Source organism: Vigna angularis, chromosome 9 (genome assembly GCF_016808095.1).
Source record: "Vigna angularis cultivar LongXiaoDou No.4 chromosome 9, ASM1680809v1, whole genome shotgun sequence".
NCBI lineage: Eukaryota > Viridiplantae > Streptophyta > Magnoliopsida > Fabales > Fabaceae > Vigna > Vigna angularis.
In genome coordinates, this window is record NC_068978.1 from 14,540,768 (window position 1) to 14,564,130 (window position 23,363).

At 40.1% G+C, this 23,363-nt stretch overlaps 1 protein-coding gene and 1 pseudogene across 1 annotated transcript; one reads left to right on the forward strand and one right to left on the reverse strand.

The window, feature by feature from the left end:
• Positions 1-11,693: 11,693 nt before the first annotated feature.
• Positions 11,694-16,935, reverse strand: LOC108322218 (uncharacterized). The gene is made up of 5 exons (XM_052868074.1): positions 15,694-16,935; positions 15,263-15,597; positions 14,797-15,075; positions 12,740-14,755; positions 11,694-12,633 (listed from the first exon to the last, which is right to left on the reverse strand). Exons 1-5 carry the CDS (start codon positions 16,933-16,935, stop codon positions 11,694-11,696), a joined length of 4,812 nt encoding a protein of 1,603 aa, XP_052724034.1.
• A 3,051-nt stretch (positions 16,936-19,986) lies between these two features.
• LOC108321116 (probable sucrose-phosphate synthase) lies at positions 19,987-22,239 on the forward strand (annotated as a pseudogene).
• The last annotated feature ends 1,124 nt before the right edge of the window (positions 22,240-23,363 follow it).

A 23,363-nucleotide genomic window follows, 5' to 3' on the forward strand; every position in this document is an offset into this window, starting at 1 on the left:
TAAATATGAATGCACTTTTTATCAATTGAAGATAAACACAAAGGTGAATGAATGATATTGAATTTATGAGATGGGTATGTTGTTGGGGTTTAGATTTCACCTAGTTTACTCTCATGTATATAAGAATTCATCTTTTTCATGCATTTGTTAACATCACTTTCTAAATTACTTAAACCCTGATCCCTTGGCGAAGAAAGCCTATCCTTAATTACTACACCACAATCCCTTGTATCCCTAATAATTAATTCTGCATTACGATTAGAAGCTTAAGATGACCAAAACTCATACCCTCATCCTTGAGCGATACTGCTTTTTGGAGAAATTCTCTAGATCGTGGTTTCTAAGTATTTCCCAATAACAAAGAAGACCATAAAATCATGCCATGAGTGATCAAAACATAACAAGCATAGAGAAAAGGATAAAATCTCTAACAATTGATGAAAGAAGCATATATAATTAAAACCCATTCAAATACATGAGAGTTCACAAGGTTACATCATCCCCCAACAACAAATTGAATTTAGTTCCCCCTTGTCATGGAGAAACTAGATGAACAATGGAATGAGAATGCAAGATAAACCCTAAAAACTAAGGAGGAGAGCTTCGGCATCAACTTCTACCTCCAGAGAGTTGGAGAAAATATGAATTTGTGTCAATTTTGTCAAAAAATACCCTCTCTAGGTCGAGCAAATCCTTAAATAGGGCTGAATTGTATCATGGGCCAACGTTGACACCGCTCAGCGCCCCTACTTAGGGCGCCCAAGCCAGCTTGTGAGAGGAGTGGCGCTCAGCGTCCCATGGAGGGCGCCTAGGCGTGAATGCGAGGTTCCAACGCTGAGGGTCCAGAAAAGGGCGCCCAAGCATGAGTGCGACCTACTGTAACCTTCTCTTCTAGTGCTTTTTCTGTCCTTTATGAGTTCCATTTTCTTGACAACTTAACTCGTCTTCTAATTCATCCCAATTTCCTACAAAATCAAGGGAATTCAGTGATAAAATCTTCAAGTGTAACCTCAACTCTATTATTTACCAAAATAAGCAAAAATCAAGAGAACAAGCAAGTTTTTAAGTCAAAAAGGGTTCATTTGTTATCAAAATTTACTCTCAAATAATGGTGAAATCAATCGTTATCACAACCCCAAACTTGAAACATTGCTTGTCTCCAAGCAAAACAAAATGTAACTCAGCCTAAACAACAATTCAATGGTTCAGCATATCACAAAACACTTTCTTCCAAGATAAGTAATCACCCATATCTGCTTATCATACAAATCTCAATCAAGATATATTGATACATTGGCCAATTGATACGCTGTCGTTGAAGCTATCAAATTAATACTACTTTTCAAGGCAACTTCAGTATTGCCAAGTTCAAGACAATAGATAGGGTTAAAGTAACCCTGAGTCGTCTCCCAATGAATACGAAATTGCCTTTCAATATTTCAATCTTATAAATGCAATGCAAAGCTCAAGAATAAAAGCAATGTTTGGAGAATGTTTAAAGAACAAATAAGAAACTTAAAAACAATAATGATGAAATAGGCTAATTCCACTGTTTTTCCAAGATAGATTCATCATCGGTTATTCACAGATAATTGTTCAATTGATTATTATTTAAGTTTCAAATTAATTAAAGTACATTCTTAATTAATTTGAGGGCGATCATTCATTTAACCAAAGTAAATTCTCAATCAAATGCAAAACCTTTCTAGATTATTCACAATAAATTCAACCAAAGTACATTCTCAACCAAATTCTATTGTGTTTAATCATGTCTATTGTAAGACCCTAGAACCTCAAGAATTTACCAAGTTGTAAAATGTTCAAGTTATAATGTAAAATGGAATGCTGTCAGGTTTGACATGGTTTACTATTTTAATCATAACTTTTTGTAGAAAATATCCATTGAGTTGATTCTTGTTTTATTGGAAACTAGACTCAAGTATCTTTAATTGGACATATAAATATAAATTTTTGGACTACCGGGCTAGCTGCAGTAAAATTATTAAAACTCGGAAACGTTAATCACGCTCAGGTATGTTCAGTTTTGACCTATGATGACTGTTTTGCTTATTACTCTCTCTACCGAACTCCAATGGAGTTGATTCTTGTTTCATTGGAAACTAGACTCAAAGAGCTTCAATTTGACTACTCATACGCATATTTTGGACTTCGGGAAGGGGTCTAATTGAGCTGGGGAAAACGTGACAGTGTTGCTGTCCAATGGCTAGCGTCCAACCTTAATTTTAGGTACATTTTTACAAGTTGCGATTTTTTTGGAGTGGGTAGGTTGTGTTCTGAACTAGGAGAACATTTTGGAACCTTTGGAGACTTTCCTACCATGTTTTAGGGCTGAAAAAAATGGTTTAGGATGGTTCATTGGTTGTTTATTATTGCGAAGTACCAAGTGCATAGGTCCTTTGTTGTCTAAGGCATCTTCTTTTAATTCCAAATCAGATTTGGAGTTTTGGGAGAGAGTAGAGAGGTCCTTGGTGGGAGGTGAACGAAAATCCTAAGTATTCTAAGTGTGGAGACTGACTTGGTCTAGCAAGGAGGAGAGGAATTGCTCTCTTTGAAGAAGAGAGATTTAAGTTAGAATTTTCTTTGAAATTGAAAGTGAAAACAAGCAAAGGTGGTGGTCTAGAGGTATCAAGAGTGAAGAATTTCTTGCAAGGAGAAGAGGTAGGGGAGCTAATCCTTTCTTGATTATGATCATGAATATGAGTATGAATGTGTTAAAATTTGGTAATGGTAGTTATATATTGACTTGTGTAAAATTTGGTTTTCATGATTATAAATTCTTATTTTCGAGTTACTGTGGTGAAAAATTTCTATTAATGGTTTTCACCGTTGGATTTAGCTAAAATTTTAGTATGTGAATCCTAAGACCTATTACTAAACTTTGACCGTTCGGATTTGAAAATAGAAGTCTGTACTTGGAGAAATAAATACTGCAAGTTTGAGTAAATTAGTTACCCTGTAGTTCTGTTACTAAGTTGTCTCGGTAAAAATATAGATTTTGACCTATTTAACCGTTAGATCAACCTCAAAATTTGATATATGATTCTTAGGACATATTAATACAATTTGACTGATCGGATTTGTAATTGAAGTTCTATGTTTAGAGAAAGAAATTTCGAAAGTGTGAAACAATCGGATGAACACTGTATTGCTGTTCTTAAGCTATCATGGTACAAATTTCGTATATATTTCATCTACCGTTAGATTGAGCCCAAAGATTGAGCCCAAACTTTAGTATGTAGTTCATAAGACATATTAAGTGATCTTGACCGTTCAGATTTGGAATTAGATGTTTGTGCTTAGAGGAATTCATTCCGCATTTTGAGTTTAACCGAGAACCACTTAAATTTCTGTCTCTGAGTTACCTCGGTAAAATCTCCATATCTACTTAGATAACCGTTAGATTAATCTGAACTTTTAGTATGTTGTTCCTAAGAGATAGTGGCATACTTCGACCGTTCGGATTTTAGATCGGAATTACAGATTTAGAGATATTAATTTCGTATCTTCTCAGGGATCTTAATATTGCTTAATTTATGTTTTTGGATCATTTATACATAAATTATGATTTCCGCCTCATTAACCGTTGGATTGGACTTAAAATTTTACCATATGAGTTAAACATGTTGTTTATTAGTTTGATTGGTTCAGATCTGTAATTAATGATATGAGTGAAGAGTAATATTTTCACGAAATAGTAAATTTATTTGTATTGGGTAAAAACTTGGATAATTATATTCTTAAATTGTATGTGTGGTTGTATTTTGGAGATTGGAGGATGAGTAATATAATATATTCTATATTAAAAAATTAAATTATATTGAATATTCTGAGTTGTAAACATATTTTTGCAATTTTATTTAAAAGAGAGAAAAGGTTTTTAGCACAAGGACGATGTGTGCGATCACACATGTGCCTAAACCTTTAAAACATATTTTTGTAATTTTATGTAAAAGAGAGAAAAGGTTTTTAGCACAAGGACGATGCGTGCGATCACACATGTGCCTAAACCTTTAAAACATATTTTTGATTTTTGAAGAAAAAGAAAAGGTTTTTAGCACAAGGACGATGCGTGCAATCACACATGTGCCTAAACCTTTAAGACGTATTTTTGGGTTTTTTTAAAAGAGAGAAAATGGTTTTTAGCACAAGGACGATGCGTGCGATCACACATGTGCCTAAACCTTTAAAACATATTTTTGTAATTTTTGAAGAAAGAGAAAAGGTTTTTAGCACAAGGACGATGCGTGTGATCACACATACGCCTAAACCTTTAAAACATATTTTTGATTTTTTTGAAGAAAGAGAAAAGGTTTTTAGTACAAGGACGATGCGTGCGATCACACATGTGCCTAAACCTTTAAAACATTTTTTTGATTTTTTTGAAGAAAGAGAAAAGGTTTTTAGCACAAGGACGATGCGTGCGATCACACATGTGCCTAAACCTTTAAAACATATTTTATTAATTTTTGAAGAAAGAGAAAAGGTTTTTAGCACAAGGACGATGCGTGCGATCACACATGTGCCTAAACCTTTAAAACATATTTTTGTAATTTTTGAAGAAAGAGAAAAGGTTTTTAGCACAAGGACGATGCGTGCGATCACACATGTGCCTAAACCTTTGAAATATATTTTTGTAATGTTTCGTGTTTAAAATGCAACAAAATAAAAATAAAAGACAAGATCTATGAAGTGGGGTTATCATACAAAGGGTTGCGTACAGTAAAAATTAACGGTCAAACAAATAATAAAACAAAAAAAATAAAAATAAAATAAAAACAAAACCAATAAAATAAAATAATAAAACAAAAATAAAATATAATAAAACAAAACAAAAATAAAATAAAAGATTAAAAATAATAATTCAATAAGAATAGGGGTGTAAGGATTGAATTTGGATGTGCAGTCGAAATCTGAGCCCAAGTTCCATCCTTCTTTCTCTTATCTCTTTTTTTTGGTTTAAGCCCAAACGAAAGTAGATGGAAAATTCGTCTCTGAGGAAAGGATTTACTCCACAGCTGGCCCAAGGCTTCTTTTTCTCTTTTTTCAGAACATTCCCAGGATTCTTGCCCTCTTCCTCAAACATCAAAAAGCTAGGGTCCTCCTCCTGAAGCAGCCGACGGAGGCACCTCCTCCCAATCGCGCAACACCACCGCCTCAGCCAACACCGGCCTCTGCCAGCTGCAGTCCAAACCACCGCCAGTACGCTGACCATCGCCGCGCACCGCCGCAGTCCCACGCTCCCTTTCTTTCTCTTCTTCTCGCGCGCGTGAGGTCACCTCTGCGAAACTGGCATCCGCGAAGAAACCCTCCGCCTGACCTCTAATGTCGCCGGCCGTTCACAGGCGTTTGGATCCCCGCTCTTGCTTCTCCTCTTCGCGCGCCGGTAGGAAACCTTCTTCCCCTACTTCGAATCTAAGGCCATCATTACCACATAGCTGGACGTTGTTGTCGCTCCTTACGAAGTCAGCCGCCGCGAGCTCACGCCAGAAAGAACACCGCCCTTCCTGACGGTTCCAACCGAGACACACAGAGATTTTCTTCTTCTCCTCACCTTGTGGTCTTAATTTAGCATTCACAAAGCAAAGATGTGTCCAGAGGTGGTTGCGAGGAAAGAACGGGTTACGCGGATGAGAGGAATTGTGGGGGGAGGGAAATCAGAATAAGGGTGGAACCTAGTGAAGATAACCTCCCCTGTACACTTCTACAATCTTACGAAAACGATGCGAGCACAGGGGATTGAATCTGATTTTGGCTGTTGGTTACAGAAGATCGAACTCGAAATTTGATGAGAAAGAGGGTTATTTTGGCACCTTGTTTTGCTTTCTATTTTTTGTTGTCCTGTTAGGGGAGAATGGTATGGTTCCAGTGGTTTCTGTGTGCAGGTTGAAGATGAATGGAGGGATGAAAGTTTTGTGAGATACGAAGTAATAGAGTTGGGAGGATGAGCTGGGAGTAAAAAGATAAGCAGACCGGGGGATAAGGTGTTGGAGACGGACGCTCGGAGGGAAGACGAACGGGAATTGGCTGCGAGATAAATTGGAGATCTGCTGGAGACGAACGCTCGTGGGGAAGACGAACGCTCGTAGGGAAAACGAACAAGGTATTTGGTCGTAAGGTAAGTTGAAGATGCAGTATGGGAGACGAACGTTTGTTCGTGGGGAAGGCGAACACTCATGTGGAGAACGAGCGTTCGTCGGCCGTGAGGTATGGGAGTGAAAATTGATGACGTTTGGTAATAGTCAACGTACTCAAACATCCACAGCACAAGGAATTTATTCAACAACAATCGCATGCAAACTTAGCAACAGTATAACAGAGACACGTTCAAGGTCGATTAAAATACATGGAGTGGAGGGCAATACTTACCTCTTGAAGCTTGGTTCACTCTTTGCTATCACCGTGCGTCTGATCTCCTCTTCCTCCCTTTGGTTGGCTTTCTTTTTCAACAAGGTGTTCCTTCCCCAGTTCTCGAAGTGATGTCCCTGTTCCTTACTGGATTCAATTTCCCCTTTTTTTTTAATGTTGTTGCGGGTGCATGTTGGAGGTGAGGAAAATGAGAAGTGAAAAGGGAAATGGTTTACTGTGGTTACGGGTGTTGGGGCTGATGAAGTGGAAATCGGGGGGACGAAAAAAAGTGAAGATGATGGATGTTGGTGGTGGAGTTCGGTTTGCATATGTAGAGGTGATGATGCTGGAGGTTCAGTCTGGTTTTGGTGAGCTCCCTCCGTGTAGTGAGTGATCCCTTCTTTTTTCGTAAGGTCCCTTTTTTCTTGGTTGGTGAGAATCCAGAGTCTTGTAGTGGTGTAAAGGGACTTTACAGAGTTGCAAGATGGGCAGCCGTGCAAGAGGGATACCACTGTTTGTGATTTACAACCCAAAAGCCAAGGTCAAGCCAAAAATAATTAAATCCCTTTTGAGATACCAACACTGCCTCACTGCTTCCTAGGAGTTCCACATTCTCTTGTGTTGTCTTCTTTTATCGTTTTTAAACAACTTTTCAGAAATTCAGGGACAATATCCCTAATTCTAGATTTTTGTTTTGGCACATATTAACACTTACCTTTATTTATTTTTATTCCTCTTTTTTTTATTTTCTTATTTTTTTATTTTTATTATTATTTTTTTATTGTTATTATATATTTTTATTAAAACAAATAAAGTGCAACAAAATAAAAAACCGAACGCCACACTATTTGGACGAGCGACCCACCACACTTTAGACTTAGAAACTAGCTTGAAATCATACTTTTATCCATATTTTCAGAAATAAGAGAGCTGGACAGGTTTATGCTTGATTTCAGTGTTTTTGTGCAGGTTTTAAGGTGAATTTAGTGAAAGAAGTGAAGAAGGAGAGAGATAGAATCAGAAAAGGAATCGAAGAGTGCAAAAAGAAGAAGTCGAAGTCACCGCTCAGCGGCATTTCACCGCTGTGCGGCACTTAAGAGGTTGCGGGAGGTCCGCTGAGGGGCAAAATGGCCGCTGAGGGGAGAAAACGAGACGCGCAATCACTGCTGAGCGGTATTTTACCGCTGAGCGGCACTTTAATGGGCTTGGGCTTGACTTTTTGTAATTTACGAATGGTATTTAAGCCTTAGGGTTTCCTAGGGTTAGGCATCTTTGGCAGAAACAAGGCAAACACTCTCTCTTCCACCCCTTTGAAGGAAGATCTTGGATGCTCAGGCTACCTCTTCACCTTTTTAGGGTTTATTCTTTCATACTTTCATTGTAATTCATCTAGGTTCACCATGAATATGGTGAACTAAACCTTGTATGTTTGTTGGGGAATCAATGTAATCTCTTGAAGCTCTCATATATGGAATTTATGCTTGCATCTTAATCTAAGATTTATGCTTTCTTTCATCATTAGTTAGGGTTTTTCCTCTTTGCTCAATGCTTGCATAGTTTAACTCATTCAATGCATGATTATTGGTTTTGTCGATACGGACACGTACGGGGAAGTCTAGATCCGGGGAATTTCTCCCAATATTATATTGGTTGTCGTTAAGCTCCTGCACTTATGAACTAATCATTAGGAATGCTAGGAATTGTATGAACTCGTGATTAGGGAGAAGCCATCTAGAATGGTACTTTAGAGAGTGGCATTAACAATGATGATTTGAATGTTGAATTCCTAAAATGTATGAGAGTGGATGAGATGAAATTGACCCCCAACAACATATTCATTCATATATTTCATTGAAAGTGTTTATCTTTTGTCTTTGCCATTGATCAAATTTCATGCATACATGTTTATTTTCGTCTTTTGCATAATATAATCCAAATATTTCGTTTGTAAGTCCTAGCTAATCAACAAATCACATAACTAAACTAGGCCGAGAGTCCTTTGGGAAGAACGATACTTGGTCTTACCAAGTTTATTACTTGAACGATTCGGTCATACTTGCCGATTGTGAAACAAGTTTGTGACATCACATTTTGGTGTTCATAAATTTGTCCATCAGTGTTGACAGCTGCCCCTCTTTACTTAGATATTACTTGATAATATAAAAAATTTGATATTTTTGTGTTATCGAAGTAAAAGCTAAGTAAAGATAGAAACATTAATTTCGTCCGGATTTCAAAATGAACAATGAACAAACAAAATGAACACGGCGAAAAGAAATGAAGTGTAACCACCTCGTGAAGGGTGAAATAACCCTAATGGATGAAGTGAATGAGGTGTCCAAACCTCGTGGAGGGTGTCGTAACCCTATGGATGAAGTGAATGAGGTGTGCAAACCTCGTGGAGGGTGTCGTAACCCTATGGATGAAGTGAATGAGGTGTCCAAACCTCGTGGAGGGTGTCGTAACCCTATGGATGAAGTGAATGAGGTGTGCAAACCTCGTGGAGGGTGTCGTAACCCTATGGATGAAGTGAATGAGGTGTCCAAACCTCGTGGAGGGTGTCGTAACCCTATGGATGAAGTGAATGAGGTGTCCAAACCTCGTGGAGGGTGTCGTAACCCTATGGATGAAGTGAATGAGGTGTCCAAACCTCGTGGAGGGTGTCGTAACCCTATGGATGAAGTGAATGAGGATGAGTTTGATTGTTGGATTTGACCATTGCCTTGCAGAGGGCCGAGATAGAAAGTAAAATCTGGACTTGACCATTGCCTTGCAGAGGGCCAAGATACCAAAGGAAGAAATTGATTTTTTTTTTATGGTTGGAAACTTTTGAGTTTGTTTAAGTTTTGAAATTTTGAGATGTTGAAAAAAATTTGATTTTTTGATTTTTTTTTTCTTTTCTTGTGATTGAAATGAGCGTTCATTTTTTATGAAATGAAGAACAAGGTTTTAGAACTTTTGCAAGGTTGAAAATATGATTAAACAAGGTGTTGCATCTTTGTACAAGGATTAGGATTCTGAAACCTTGATATGCAAGAGAAACATGGTTGATGTAAAATTTGAAATTAGAGGAGAAAACTTTGATGCATGTTGATTTTTTTGTCTTTTTGAAGGAAGAAGATTTGGTGGAAACATGTAATTTTGAAATTGGAGGAGAAAACTTTGATGCATTTTGATTTTTTTGTCTTTTTTTTTGAAGGAAGAAGATTTGAGGAACATTTATGAAAATGTGTACATGATGTTGACTTTTGATCCGTGATGGAAGATTATGAAACTATGACACCTTTTTACTGAGTCAATTTGTTTTTCTTTGAAATCATCCAGTCTATGAAGATTTACACTTTCATCATTTTTTTTAATGGATGTCAAATTCTAAAGTTAAATGTTCAAAATGAAGCTTCTGTGCTAGAAATTTCTTGACGAAATATTAGTGCGCACATGCTTGATATCAAGGGTTGGGACAAATATGTGGAAGGATTTGGAGGGTACCGGGTTGGCTACTTGGGCCTCTTACTCTTTAAAACAATTACAAATACCAATGCGAAGTCGTAGATACTCAGAAGTTGCCCCAGTTTGGGGGCATGGCAAAAAGATAGGTATGGACAAATATATCTATGAATTGTGAGGGTATAACTTTCGCAAAAATGCCCCTAGTTTCGGGTATGAGTCAATTAAGCGAGGTTCAAAAGAGGTTGTCCCCCATCTCGGGTTTACGACTGATAAGATGGACTCAAAAATCATACAAAGCCCCAAAGTGTCTGCCCCTGTTTTGAGGGTGGATTTATGAATTTCAGTGCGGACAAAACTGATAGGCCCAACAAGGGATGCCCTGGTTTTGGTACGAACTTTGAATATACACATGAAACAAATGTGAGATTAACAAAATTGCCCAATATTTTGAATGGGCCAAAACATATGAAATTCATAAAGTTGCCCAAAATTCCCCCTAGTTTGGGAATCGGGGGAAGAGTTTGAATGGGATATGAATTTGTGATGGATATGGAAATGATTGGCTTGAAAGGATTGCCCCAATTGGCTTGATTTTCCTTTGTATAATCTCAATCAAAAGGGAGTTCCCTTCTTCCGAGGACATTTATTTTTCATCATCATTTTTTCTTACAACTGCATTGTTAGTCATTTTGTCTTATCTCAAAATTAAGCTTTATGAAAATTTAAGCAACCATTATTCAATCCGTGTGGCCTTTTATTGGGCTTGTAATGTGGCTTTGGCTGAGGGGTATTGAAAGAAAGGATATAAAGGCTCGAATAAAAGTTTGTGGGTTATTTGAAACAAGCGTTACTATCTGCACCTTGTATCAGTTATTCATCACAACTGTTTTGACTTTCTTTGCTAGTTTGCAAGCTTCACTCTTTGTTTATCATCACTTTGTGATTCTTTCTATTTTTGCTTTACTTTTGATGAACTCTCTTCATTTGATCACTAAGTCTGTTCTTTATTGTTTGCGATTTGAGATGACTTCTATCGTGGTGGTAACCCTTGTTTAGGTAAATTTTGAAAAGAAAATTCATATTGGCTCAAATTTGGTATCAATGGATTTTTTTTTCTTGGATAAAGAAAGATGGCCACACATCATTTCAAATTTTGGTTGTTTTATTTTCAAAAGATTAATTAGGAGACAAGACTAAATGATCTCAACAAGAGTCATTCATTTTTTCGTTTTTTTTTTGTTTTTGTTTTGTCCTAACGGATTCAGGAATCTCCCAAATGAAAACCAGTGGAAGTAATGGAAAATCTGCCCCAGTGTAAAACTTTGTGTTTATTATTTGGGCTCAAGGACATGATTGGGGTCAATTCTTTGGTTTAGCGAGGGCTGAAGGATGATGTTTTCAAGCAATGCACACACCAATATTTCTTAAGAATATGTGATTTAGTCATTTGACTATAGGAGATTCTGACATCCATTACATTTTTTCATGAAATGTCCTAAAGTGGATGATTTGCATCGAAAATAATTGACTCAACATTTGATATGATATGCATTTTTTTTTACGAATTAAGAAATGTAATATGAAGTGAAAATGATGATACTAGCTGAAAGAAAGATTTTTTTTTTTTTTTTTATTCACGACCCCCCAGGACCGAGCTAAGCCGTCTGAATACCCGTGATGCTTTTATTGACATTTGCTCAATTATTTCTGTTTTCATTCTTCTTTATTTACCTAAACAGCTCAGCGCGACATGCAATAATTTCAGAGAGTATGAACAAAAATTAATATGCGGTATTTATTGAATGAAATAACACAGATTACAACAATTTAAAAAGCAATGTTAATATTCGCTAACGGCAACCCCTATCACGGAATCATCATACATAAAACTTTTTGACCACATCAGAATTAACCGGTAACGGTAATTCCTCCCCATCCATCCTTGTGAGAATTAGTGCCCCACCAGAGAATGCTTTCTTCACCACAAACGGCCCTTCATAGTTTGGGGTCCACTTGCCTCTATGATCTTTTTGGACGGGCAAAATCCTCTTCAACACCAGTTCGCCTTCATGAAACTCTCTTGGGTGCACCCTCTTGTCAAACGCCTTTTTCATTCTCCTTTGATACAGTTGTCCATGACACAGTGCTATTACCCTTTTTTCTTTGATAAGGTTGAGTTGGTCGAATCGGGTTTGAACCCACTCAGCTTCCTCTAACTTAGTTTCCATTAACACGCGTAAGGAGGGAATTTTGACCTCAACTGGAAGTACCGCTTCCATCCCATACACTAGCGAGAATGGCGTGGCCCCAGTTGATGTTCGTACTGATGTGCGGTATCCGTGCAAAGCGAAAGGAAGCATTTCGTGCCAATCCTTGTAGGTGACCACCATCTTCTGCACAATCTTCTTGATGTTCTTGTTAGCAGCCTCTACTGCCCCATTCAACTTTGGACGATAAGGAGAGGAATTATGGTGGTGAATTTTGAATTCCTCACATAACTCTGCCATCATCTGATTGTTCAGGTTGGTAGCGTTATCAGTGATGATCTTGCTAGGTAGCCCATACCTACAGATCAACTCCTTCCTTATGAATCTAACCACAACCTTTCTAGTCACGTTGGCATACGAAGCAGCCTCAACCCATTTGGTGAAATAGTCGATCGCGACTAGTATGAAGCGATGTCCATTCGACGCTTTTGGTTCTATAGCTCCGATGACATCTATTCCCCACATCGAAAATGGCCATGGTGCAGACAACACGTTCAGAGCATTGGGTGGCACATTGATATTATCTGCATATATCTGACATTTCTCACACCTTCTCACGTGTATGCAACAATCGTTTTCCATGGTCAACCAAAAGTAACCAGCTCTTACGATCTTCCTAGCCATCGAATGTCCATTCATGTGTGTAACAAATGTACCTTCGTGCACTTCTCTTGTATAAAACATCCCCACTTAAGATGAAACTGCCGGCCAACCTTCTCAGTGCTCTTTTATCGTTTTCAGACGCATCCTCCGGGTATTCTCGGGTTTTAAGATAACGCTTGATATCAAAGTACCAAGGTTTACCGTCTAACTCCTCCTCGATGAAGTGGCAATATACTGGCTCTGCATGGCTTTTCATTTTGATTCTTGGTAATTCTGCATCTTGATCAACCTCAAACATTGACGACAAGGTAGCCAGTGAGTCTGCTAATTGATTATCTTCTCGCGGTATATGGTTAAATGTGATGGAATCGAAATACTCCATTAATCTCCTGATGTAAGCTTGGTAGGGAATTAATTTTGTATCCCTAGTTTCCCATTCTCCTTTCAATTGATGGATGACCAAAGCTGAATCTCCATACACATCCAGAATTTTTGCCTTAGACTCAATTGCTACTCGAATACCCATGGCACAGGCTTCATACTCAGCGATGTTATTTGTGCAGCTAAAACACAACCTTGCCGTCATTGGTATATACTGACGCTCTGGGGAGATAACCACTGCCCCTATTCCATGTCCCATCACATTCGAGGCTCCGTCGAATAACACTGTCCATGCTTTTTCGTTTCGGTCTTCTTTGTTCTCTTCGAATAAAGCCATGATATCCTCATCGGGAAATTCAGATTGCATTGGTTGATAATCGCAAAGGGGTTGATGAGCCAGGTACTCTGCTAATGCGCTACCCTTGACGGATTTCTGAGTGACATATACGATGTCGTATTCTGACAATAGCATCTGCCATCGAGCTATCCTTCTAGTAAGAGTAGGCTTTTCAAAAATATACTTGATAGGATCCATCTTGGATATCAACCATGTGGACTGACTCAACATGTATTGCATTAAACGATGAGCGGCCCATGCCAATGCGCAGCAAGTCCGCTCTAACGATGAATATCGTTGTTCGTAGTTTGTGAACTTCTTGCTCAAGTAATATATAGCGTGCTCTCTTTTGCCATCCTCATCATGCTGACCCAATACACAACCCATGGACTTGTCCAATACAGTCAAATACAAAATGAGTGGCCTTCCTGGTTCTGGTGGACGTAATACAGGAGGGTCCTGTAAGTATTGTTTGACTCTCTCAAAAGCGGCCTGACAATCCTCATTCCACACCACAGCCTGATTCTTTCGTAACAACTTGAACAATGGTTCACAAGTAGCAGTTAATTGGGAGATGAATCTAGCAATGTAATTCAATCTACCCAAAAACCCTCGAACTTCTTTTTCTGTTTTAGGCGCAGGCATTTCCATTATCGCTCGCACTTTGTCTGGATCCACCTCTATCCCTCTCTGGCTGACAATAAAGCCCAACAATTTCCCGGATTTCACTCCAAATGTACACTTGGCGGGATTCAGCCTAAGCTTATACTTCCTCAATCTCTCGAATAATTTTCTCAAGTTGAGGACGTGTTCTTCTTCTGATTCGGACTTCACGATCATGTCGTCCACATAAACTTCAATCTCCTTGTGCATCATATCATGGAAAAGTGCCACCATCGCCCTTTGATATGTTGCCCCAGCATTCTTGAGTCCAAAAGACATCACCTTATAACAAAATGTGCCCCACAATGTAATAAAAGTTGTCTTTTCCATATCTTCTGGGGCCATCTTGATCTGGTTATACCCCGAAAAACCATCCATGAACGAAAACAGTGAATACTTGGCTGTATTATCAACTAAGGTGTCGATGTGTGGTAATGGGAAATTATCCTTTGGGCTTGCGCGATTCAAATCTCGATAATCGACACACATCCGAACTTTACCATCCTTCTTAGGCACCGGTACAATGTTTGCTACCCATTCTGGGTATCTCGCCACAACTAGAAACCCTGCATCGAATTGCTTCTGTACCTCCTCCTTGATCTTCGAGGACATTTCTGGTTCATTCTTCTTAGCTTTTGCTTTACCGGTGGGCATTCCGGCTTGAGTGGGAGCTTGTGTTGCACAATATCTGTATCGAGGCCTGTCATGTCATTGTAAGACCAAGCAAACACATCCCTGAACTCCCTCAATAAGACACGCAATTTTTCTTTCACTTCCGCTTCCATGGCTGTACCGATCTTCACCTCCTTTACCTCATCCTCATTCCCTAAATTGAGTACTTCAACATCTTCCTGGTGAGGTTTTATCTCCTTATACTCTTGTTCCACTAGTCTTAATAGTTCAGGAGGGGGTTCCGGGTCATCATCACAATCATCTTCCGTATTATTGACAGGGCGCCCAAAATCAGGAATATCGACATAATTACTTTCAAAACATTCATTGTCATATCTGCATTATTTAAGTTTACGAAAAGGAAATAAATAAACGGAAAAACGACGAGGAATGCAAAATGATGATAAAACACAAACAAACACACTTTGATTATCGCGCTGAGCGTAACAAACTAAAGGCGTAACCCGTAAGTCATGAATCCTAAAGCCCCGGGTAAAGCTATAGGATTAATTAAAGTTATTACATCTCATTCAAATTAAGCATCACGGGCAAATCCAGCATCTTCCAATTGTCGAGTTGTGCATCCGGAGAGCAGGCCCACACGAAACTAGAGCCTTCCGATCCATCTTCATCTCCCACAGTTGCTATGTGGCCAGCGTTAACCCAACCAGCGCTGCGAAAGCTCTCCTTGAAGTCACAGATACGAATTCTTCCCACTTTGGGCTCCCGTCTTTCCACCCGAGCCAGACTGCGTTCTCTTCTTTCTTTTATCAGTCTTCTCCTATCCTCCTTGGTGGGCTTGTATCCCAGGCCATACCTATTCTTGTTCTCGACGACCTCCAGAGGGAATGCTCGCCCCTATCCACACTTGCCCAAACCTTTCCCATGCATATAACCTTCTTTTAGCATGACTTTGGCCATCATGATAGAAGCACACGACAGATGCGGGTTGACCGCGAATGGCTCCACATAGGTGTTTCCCACAATCTCCAGAGATTGGAAAGCTGTCTCGAGAGCTTCCTCGGCTGCTTCAATATAACGGGAGGATGATGGTCCGCTCACCAAGAAATCCTCCTCTCCTGCCACTATCACTAGCTTGTCTCCCATAACATACTTCAACTTTTGATGTAGTGTAGAAGGCACAACCCCTGTAGAATGGATCCATGGGCGACCCAACAAACAACTATAGGCCGGGAGGATGTCCATGACTTGGAATGTAACTTGAAAGACACACGGACCGACTTGGACTGGTAGTTCTACCTCTCCCATCACTTCCCTCTTACTACCATCAAAGGCTCTCACAATCATAGAACTTGGCTTCATATGCGTTCCGTCACTGGGTAGCTTCTCCAAGGTTGCTTTTGGCATGACATTTAGGGAGGATCCATTATCCACTAAGACACGTGCTATCACATGATCCAGGCATTTCACAGAGACATGAAGAGCTTTGTTATGACCTCTCCCCTCAACAGGTATCTCTTCATCAGTGAAGGTGAGGTAATTATTAGCAACGATGTTGCCAACAATGCCCTCGAACTTGTTCAGAGAAATACCTTGCTCCACATGAGCCTCACTGAGTATCTTCATCAACAACTTTCGGTGGGAAGCAGAGTGCATGAGTAATTCTAGCAAGGAGATCCGGGCAGGCATGCGGTTCAACTGTTCCACCACTTTGTACTCACTCTGTTGTATGAAATTTAGGAATTCACCAACTTCTTCTTCAGATATTTCCCTCTTCTCCTCTTTGTCGGGGCTCTCATCGGCCTCCACGTTCTTCCCCCTCAAGAACTCCTTTGCTTTTGCAGCCATTGTTGCTTCCCTATCATTGGTTCTTTCTCTCGCCAATTCTGGTGATGTAAATATTCGACCACTTCTGGTCATTCCACCAATGCCTGATATGTTTTCTACAGTCGGATTCGCATATTCTCCCTCATCTAATGTAGTTGCCCCATATCTCCATGGGACGACTTTCTCGTTCTTATAAGGGAAAGGAGTTGGCACTCGGATGACAACAGATGGATTTCCTTCGGTTACCAGTGCAGGTGTGGTCCTAGTAAAATGGATCACCAAAGGTTCAGGTAGAGTCACATCAGATTCTCCACCAATTTGCGCAAATACTTCTTCCTCTCTGACCTTGCGGCACACTTGCATCAGATTTCTATCAAGTAAGTCTTGTAGAAAAACCTTGAATTCCATACATTCCTCAATAGAGTGCCCGGCCTCCAGATGGAGTGCGCACGCTATACCCAGATCATAATCGCCCTTTACTAGGCCCTTCTTCAACAAAGCTTCAAAGATAAACCTCCTAGAACTTCGGATTTCGCCCACATCTCTTATCGGATCATGGTTACCAACCTCGACGGCGTTCGTCGAGGAAACGTGGTGTTAGCAGCATAAGGAGGTGAGTTTAAGCATGGTCGATAATTAGGATCGGGAGCTCGTCCTCTCCACGCAGGCATTACCGACGCAGCATGTACCTCCCCCTCTTTTTTCTTCCCCTGATTGAAACTGGGCTTTTTGTAGTTTGTAGCGGCAGGTGGGCCATACGATATCTTCCCGTTTTTCAATCCAATTTCTATCCTCTCACCAATGATGATGGTGTCAGCAAAATTGACAGATATATTCCCAACCATATGCTCATAAAATGGCGGCTGGAGTGTGTTTACGAACATCGACACCATCTCCTTATCAAACAGCGGCGGCTCAACTTGCGCGGCCAACTCTCTCCATCGTTGGTCGTACTCTTTGAAAGTTTCATTGTCTTTTTTTGTCATATTCTGCAGTTGCAGACGGTCCGGAGCAACATGAGTATTGTATACATATTGTTTCACGAAGGCGTCAGCTAGATCCGCCCAACAACGAATTCGGGAGGGTTCTAGGTGTGTGTACCAGTTTAATGCTACCCCGGCCAAACTTTCCTGGAAAACGTGGATGAGTAACTCCTCATCATGAGCATACGCAGCCATCTTTCTGCAATACATGGTCACATGGCTTTTAGGGCAAGTGTTACCCTTATATTTTTCAAACTCCGGCGCCTTGAACTTAGGTGGGATTTTCAAACCCGGAACCAAACTCAATCTGGCCGCATCTCCAAACCCGTAGCTTTCAACTTCCTCAACAGCTCTCAACCTCGCCTCCAGACTTTCCAACCTACCCGTAGCTCCAACGAGGCTACCGAATCCCCTAACCACCGTGGCGCGCGGTGCAGCTTCGGCTGCAGAATCCTCCCTAGCAACCACATGCGGTACTGGGGTCACCCGAATTCCATCAGTTGTGTTGGTCTCATTCATTCCCGTGCCCACCATGGGAGCCGACACTAAGACAAGTCCCTGAGTGCCGATTGGTGGTATATTGACGGTCGCGGGAAACGAGAATGAAGCGTGCTCAGCTTCCGAGTACTCTCCTACAGGAGGTGCGTAACCCGGGGGTAAACCATACAGTGGGAAAGGAACCGATTGATCCGCAGCATTGAACATTGGGGAATAAGGGCGAGCATTCCCCTCAATATGCGCAGATGAAGACTCTCCAGCAGTCTTCAGGGCTTCAAGTGCCGTCAAGATCTGGCTGATCTGGTCCTTCAACTGGCTGACATCAGCCTTAATAGATTCGTGCGACTGTTCCCAATTCTCCATGACCTTTGAGTTAGCTCTGGTCCTGTACGGATGTCGTGGAAAATTTGTCGTTGTTCTCTCACTTGTACTGATGATTATTTTTATTAAATTAGATAAGGATGAAAAATGCAAAACAAAAGAAAACATGATGCATGCTAGTGATAAGTGGAAATCACAGGATAAAGATGACAATACTGATGGAAAATTAACACAAGCCGATACCAAACAAACATCCCTTATCTTTCATTTAAAGAAAATTTGATCCATTACATCGTCTAAGGAACAGAACACGCAATTCTGATGTGCATCAACCCCGCGCCTAGGCAATGAAAGATTTCATTCCTCCCACCAACCATTTACAGTGATTAATAAACAATTCTATTTCCGCTGGTGAGTTACGAAAATGAGTACTCGCTTCAGCATTCAACACCATCCTGGGGATGTCTTCAATTGCCCCATTTGCCAAAGCAGCCAACCGAGAGAAGCTTTCCTTCCAGTGCTTTACAACCATTTCTTGCTCTGCGATGTACTCTTTCATTTGCTTTATCAAGGCTTGATGCCTTTCTTCAAATTCCATCGACCTCCATCGCTCCTCCTGCTCCTCGATGTAATCCTCCATTTGCTTTAACATGGCCCGGTACTCCTTTTCGGCTTCCGCCAACTTCCAACGCTCCTGATTCAACTCCGCTTCAAATGACGTAGCCATTTCCTTCATTTGATGCCCCGATTCTTGTACTTGGACTTGCGCTTCCCTTAGTCTTTTTAGGGCTTCCCTTTTATCCCTCTTGGCTTCATACACTACAATAAAAGCGCGTATTACCGAAGGTTAATTACCGATGGCCTTCAGGCCTTCGGTAATGTATTGGTGAAATTAAATAGTGAAGGCTTTGGCTCTTCGATAATATCTTCGATGCTTTAACTTCAAAATTTGAGCATTTGTTCTTCAAATTTCCCAAAAGTAGAACAACCTCCCTCCCTTTTGTCGAAAATCACTCCTTGACTTAGGGTTGCGACCTTCGTGGCAGTCAGCCGGTTCGATGTTGTGGTTTGATGGCGCGAGTTTGGTGGTGTGGACGCTGACGGAGGTTCGTTGTTAGGTGGCGCTCTTCCATTTCCTACTCTCTATTCGAAGCAGTTTTTTGGTTTAAAGCGTGGGTTGTCGTCCTAAGGCGGTTTGAAGTGGTTATTGTTGCGGACGCTGACGGCGGTTCGTTGGTGGCTGGTTTGCGGCTAGGGTTCGGGGGTTTTGGTCCTTGTGAGTGTTGCGACAGGTTCCAAGTCCTCTCTGCTTCTCAGAGAGAGAGGCAGGTTCAGTCCTACTCGCTCCTTCGTCGAAGAGGTCATCGGCTTTGATGAGACCGATCTCTACCGCTCATGGGTTCGGGTATGCTCTTTCGCTCTCCCTTTCTTTCTGATTCCGCTCATTCACTTCTTTCCGATGATCTTCTCCTTTTCGTTTTATAGGCTTCATCTACCAGGAGTCCTCAGGAGAGGAACACCAGGTTGGAGAACATGTGCTGGCGGATTTGGAACCTCGCTCGCCAAAAGAAGCAGGTTCGATCATCGACTCTCAATTCTCAATTCTTGATTCTCGATTCTCGATTCTCAATCCCGTCGATTATAATTATTATCAATTATGTGTTGTGATTTTTCTGCTTGATGATGTCTATTGATCGTGCTGTGTGTGTTGTGATGGATTTGAGTAGTTGGAGAGTGAGGCGGCGCAGAGAGTGAACAAGCGCCGCCTCGAGCGCGAGCGAGGGCGGAGGGAAGCCACCGCGGATATGTCGGAGGACTTGTCGGAAGGAGAGAAGGGAGATCCGGTCAGTGACGCGTCAGCTCACGGCGATGCCAACAGAGCCAGGCTTCCCAGAATCAGTGCTGCAGATGCCATGGAGACTTAGGCCAACAGTCAGAAAGGGAAGAAGCTCTACATTGTACTCGTCAGGTAGGTGTCCTTCACCTCTGTCTTTTTGCTTTTGTTTTTATTGTAATGAATGTGTAATTGAATCGAGCTCTGATGATAAGTGGATTGATATTGAAGTTAGACTGTTTGTTTCTTTATTCTGCTGTGCAGAGTATAATATTCCTATATTTCAATTCTTCCACAAAAATACATAAATCATAACACTCAATGCATATATATTCAGTGTCGTCAAGAATGAACGACAAGTTAATTATTAAAGAAAATCATTTCCACCATCTTAAAAGTGTATAATATTCCTATATTTTACTGTAAGAACAACAAGTAAGAAAAACATAAATAGTTATATTTTTGGCAATTAATGATTTCATGGAATATGCTTGCAAAACTTTTATATCAAATATATGAGAATGTAATATTTCTAATTTTAGTTTCATGAGAATCTTTCTTGATACATTTTGAAAAAGAAATTAATGTTTAATAAATCCAAAACCATGTTACAGACCCTTTTATAAATTTTATGACTCTGGATATATATATATATATATATATCTCGTAGTTTTCATATAATTATTAAGGAAACTTACAATATCCAAACCTTGATTGAAACTTGCTTCGATGGAATGAAGGGTGTTTTTCCAAACTGAAATTATTACAGTTAAAGAAAAATCAAAATTTGAAAACTATACTTAGACTTGGGCCAACAGTCAGAAAGGGAAGAAGCTCTACATTGTACTCGTCAGGTAGGTGTCCTTCACCTCTGTCTTTTTGCTTTTATTTTTATTGTAATGAATGTGTAATTGAATCGAGCTCTGGTGATAAGTAGATTGATATTGAAGTTAGACTGTTTGTTTCTTTATTCTGCTGTGCAGAGTGTAATCTGTGTATTCGCTGATTAGATTAAGCTATGATTGGTTTGATTTCGTTATTTGATTTTAACAAGAAGGGGCATATGTGTGCAGAATTCATGGCCTAATACGAGGTGAGAATATGGAGCTAGGACGTGATTCTGATACCGGTGGTCAGGTAGCGCTTTCATTTTTATTTGTTTTTTAATTTCTTCGAAATGTGATTTTAATTTATATACAAAATAGACTTATTTAAAACAACTCGTTTCAGCTTTTGATAGAAAGTTTATTCCAACTTTTTTTAGTTTTCTTTTTCTGCCAGTGTTCAGGGAAAAACTTATCCAAAAAGGATCTTTGTCTTCCTTTTGTTTTTTCACACTGCCAGTATGTGCAAACTAAAATCTTTCCATCTGTCTTTGTTTCTGCTGAATAGGTTAAGTATGTGGTGGAACTAGCAAGGGCATTGGGGTCTATGCCAGGAGTTTATCGGGTTGATTTGCTAACTAGACAAGTGGCGGCTCCGGATGTAGACTGGAGTTATGCGGAGCCAACAGAAACGTTGCCACCAAGAGACGCGGATGATTATGGAGATGACATGGGAGAGAGTAGTGGTTCTTATATTGTTCGTATTCCATTTGGTCCGAGAGATAAATATATTCCGAAAGAACTTCTCTGGCCATACATTCCTGAATTTGTTGATGGAGCACTTAACCACATTATACAGATGTCCAAATCTCTTGGGGAACAGATTGGCAGCGGGCATGCTATCTGACCAGTCGCCATCCATGGACATTATGCAGATGCAGGTGACTCTGCTGCTCTTTTAGCTGGCGCCTTAAATGTTCCTATGCTTTTTACTGGGCACTCGCTTGGCCGTGATAAGTTGGAACAACTTCTGAAGCAAGGTCGACTATCGAGAGATGAAATAAATGCAACTTACTAGAAATTTAAGGTTTATTATGTGTATTTTTCTGGTTGGTATATATATATATATATTTTAGTGCACTGGGTTTTATGATGTTTAGACCGTGACTGGATGTGCTTAGGTGTTTGGAAAACTTATATAAGGATCATCTTTAAACAACATAATGTTGATGCGGAATTAATATATACTTGAATATGTTGGATGAAATATGATGTAGGGAAATGATTATAGCGTTGCATATTCCCTGGTTGTTGTAGTTTTATGAATGGTTTCGAGATTCTTGAAAAGTCATTATGTGTGAATTGATGCTAGGATAGAATTTGTGGTTGTTATGTATGATTGAAAATATATGATTTCTGGAAATACCCATCTCATGTCATTACCGAAGGCCTTTGGCCCTCGGTAATTACCGAAGGCTTTTGCCCCTCGGTAATTACCGAAGGGCAAAAGCCGTCGGTAATAGTTAGCGACAAGGAATTTACCGACGGCTCGATGCCCGTCGGTAGGCCGTCTGTAAATGTCTTTTTCCGACGGCTTTTGGCTGTTTCCGAGGGATTATGGCCTTCGGTAATGCCCTTTTTTTTTGTAGTGATATTAATTTCTATCTTCTGAAAAATCTTCAATAACTCAGCATCAGTTTCCAATTTCTTTTCTGCAAGTGCAGATTTGACAGGGAAAGGTGGTTCAATTATGATTTCTGGTTGCTGCTCATTCTCAACAATTTTTTCTTTCCCCACTGAAGCATGCAACTCCTTTCCACTTCTTAACATGACTACATTGGTACTGGCAGTCCTGTTTACTTGCGCCTTTGGTTGATGAGCTGGATGCATCTTCCCAAGTTCAGATGTTCCTCTTAAATGGGGAGGAATATACTTGGTGGTCTCTTTTTCCTCTGCTGGTGTAATTTTCACTGATACACTGCTCTCTTCAACATCTTTCATACAACCAGCTATCTTTTCATTCTCCCAAGCATTTTGTTGAGATCCCTTCAGATTCACTGTGCCCCAGTTCTCTTTCAAATTATTGGCTGCTGAGTCACAGGTTGCATTTAAAGTGTTCTCAGACCAGCCCAACAGCCTTGATGCTGTCATCTTATTCTCTGAAGGTTTCTGATTTAGCAACTTCACTTTTTCCACCACCTGGGACATTACTTGAGTCAATTCCCTTAAGTCTTTGGATTCTGCCCCAATTACTGGTACAGTAACAGCAGCTTTATTGTACAAATATCCTTGATAAGAGCACTCAGCCATTTTACTCAACAGTTGTCTTGCTTCAGCTGGAGTTTTATTCATTAAGGACCCTCCAGCAGCCACATC